Here is a 1,944-nt window from a genome sequence, read left to right as displayed (position 1 = left end):
GCACAAAGACTGGACCGGTCAGCCAGTCGCAGATAGCGTCAGTCTACAGGTTGGACAGCGTAGAGCGCACATCGTATGCTTGTTGCCTGTTGTGAAATTTTGAGCGTTTTGAACATTTGGTGTTCAGAAACATACATCGTTGAGTGATTTTGGTTTGACTTTTGTCTCGAATTTTGAGCACGACGTCAACACGACAAGCACCTTGCCTGTTTATCTTCGTGCCTTGTATTCTCCCTCATTTTCGTCGCCGTTTGTCCCAGTCGTGGGTCAAATCTTCGTCTCCCACCACGTTGCGGGTTTCTGGATCGTCACCAGTCATGGAGTCTTTGGCGTTTAGTCCGAGACAGCTCGACGGCTCAGGGGAACAGTCCCAGGACTCTGGCAGGAGCACTGGCAGTGTTTTCCGTCCATCAAACCCAGACACAAGCTGCAATGGCAGACAGCTTCAAACAACGATCAAGGCTCGTACCGGAGGAGTACTTCAAACAACGAATACGAACGTAGCCAGCAATGGCACAGCGCATCATACAGCTAAGACAGATAAGGATTTGGCCTTAGAGGGAACACTGCCTTCTGATTCAAGAAAACGGAGACATCAAGAAAATCACGGAGACAGCAAACGACGCATCACGTCTGAGGCCTGTACTGGCGCTGTGTTCCCTGCACCCAAAACAGCTGTAGCCTCGTGTCACGTCATGCCTTCTACTACAACTACAAACAACACGGGCGCTGACTGTGCGAGCACTACAGCATTCCCTATCGATTTGAGGAAACGAAAACAACAATCGAATGGTGACATTTTCTGTTCGTTGTTCGAGCCTACGGGAGAAGAGCTGGGCACCGGGTGCTTTGGCTCTGTCTCCACATACAGAAACAAGGAAACAGGGAAGGAATTCGCTGTCAAAGTCATGAAGAACTGTCGGAATAAAAAACTTCGTAGAGTACTGAGTGAGATCGAGACTTGTCAGCGCTACAGGAACTCTGAAAACATCCTCCATTTCGTGGACTTTTATAGGGCGGGAGATACGTTTTTCCTGATGTTCGACAAAATGGCTGGAGGTGATCTGAGAGACATGATGTCATCAACTCCGTATCTGCTGAGCGAGTCCCAGGCTTCACGAGTGACCGGCGCCGTCGCCCGAGCGCTCCTTACACTCCACACCGACGGTGTAGCGCACAGAGACCTAAAACCAGAGAACATTTTGTGCCGCACCCCAGGGAAGGTTACCCCACTCGTCCTTTGCGACTTAGGCCTAGCGAGTGAACTCCCTATACGTCGTAACCTCTCCGAAGGGAACAAATTAACCAAGCCTGCACTCACGTCAGTCGTTGGCTGCCCGCAATACATGGCACCAGAGGTCGCCGGTTTCCTGTTACCCCCGTCACAGAGGAGAACAGCGCCCTACGACACCCGCTGCGACATGTGGGGGCTGGGAGTTCTCATCTACGAAATGCTCTTCGACTGTCTGCCCTTTGTCGGCCACTGTGCTAAGCACGAGCAAACAACGGACCTCAGTTGTCGGGACTGCGACAAAGACATGTTCCCGAAGATCTGCAGCGGCAACTATTCCATCCCTACAAACACTCGTGGGTCCTTGTCTGACAGAGTCGTGGATTTGATCCGGAACCTCCTGGTCGTTGACCCCCAAGCCCGTTACTCAGCCGCCCAGGTTTTGAAGCATCCGTTTGTGACAGCACACAGGAACGATGACGTCACCAGAACCGACTGTCTAACAGCGTCGCCACGACAATCGTTATCTGAGTGATGATGACCCAGTTTTGGCAGGAGTATCCCCAGCTGCTTTTACTTTTCTCGGATCATAAATTTTATCTTTTTTAAAAGACGCAAACTTAGGACTTTGTTACGACATCTACACTGATGACTGTGTGTTTGTCTGCGCAAGAGTGTCCTTGCTGCGTGCGCGCGCGTGTGTGAGTGTGTGT

At 51.2% G+C, this 1,944-nt stretch overlaps 1 protein-coding gene across 1 annotated transcript; it reads left to right on the top strand.

Annotated features, from left to right (window-relative positions):
- The first annotated feature begins 317 nt into the window (after window positions 1-317).
- On the top strand, window positions 318-1,766 carry LOC101857994 (MAP kinase-interacting serine/threonine-protein kinase 1-like). The gene has a single exon (XM_005112286.3). It carries the CDS (start codon window positions 318-320, stop codon window positions 1,764-1,766), a length of 1,449 nt encoding a protein of 482 aa, XP_005112343.1.
- Window positions 1,767-1,944: the final 178 nt, after the last annotated feature.

Source organism: Aplysia californica, unplaced genomic scaffold (assembly GCF_000002075.1).
Source record: "Aplysia californica isolate F4 #8 unplaced genomic scaffold, AplCal3.0 scaffold01227, whole genome shotgun sequence".
Taxonomy (NCBI): domain Eukaryota; kingdom Metazoa; phylum Mollusca; class Gastropoda; order Aplysiida; family Aplysiidae; genus Aplysia; species Aplysia californica.
The sequence above is the reverse complement of the archived record's forward strand: the minus strand, read 5'-3'. Positions and strand labels throughout refer to the sequence as shown.

What these genes read in the sequence shown, in the direction of transcription:
- LOC101857994 (XM_005112286.3), top strand. Translation starts at nt 318, where the DNA reads ATGGAGTCTTTGGCGTTTAGTCCGAGACAGCTCGACGGCTCAGGGGAA.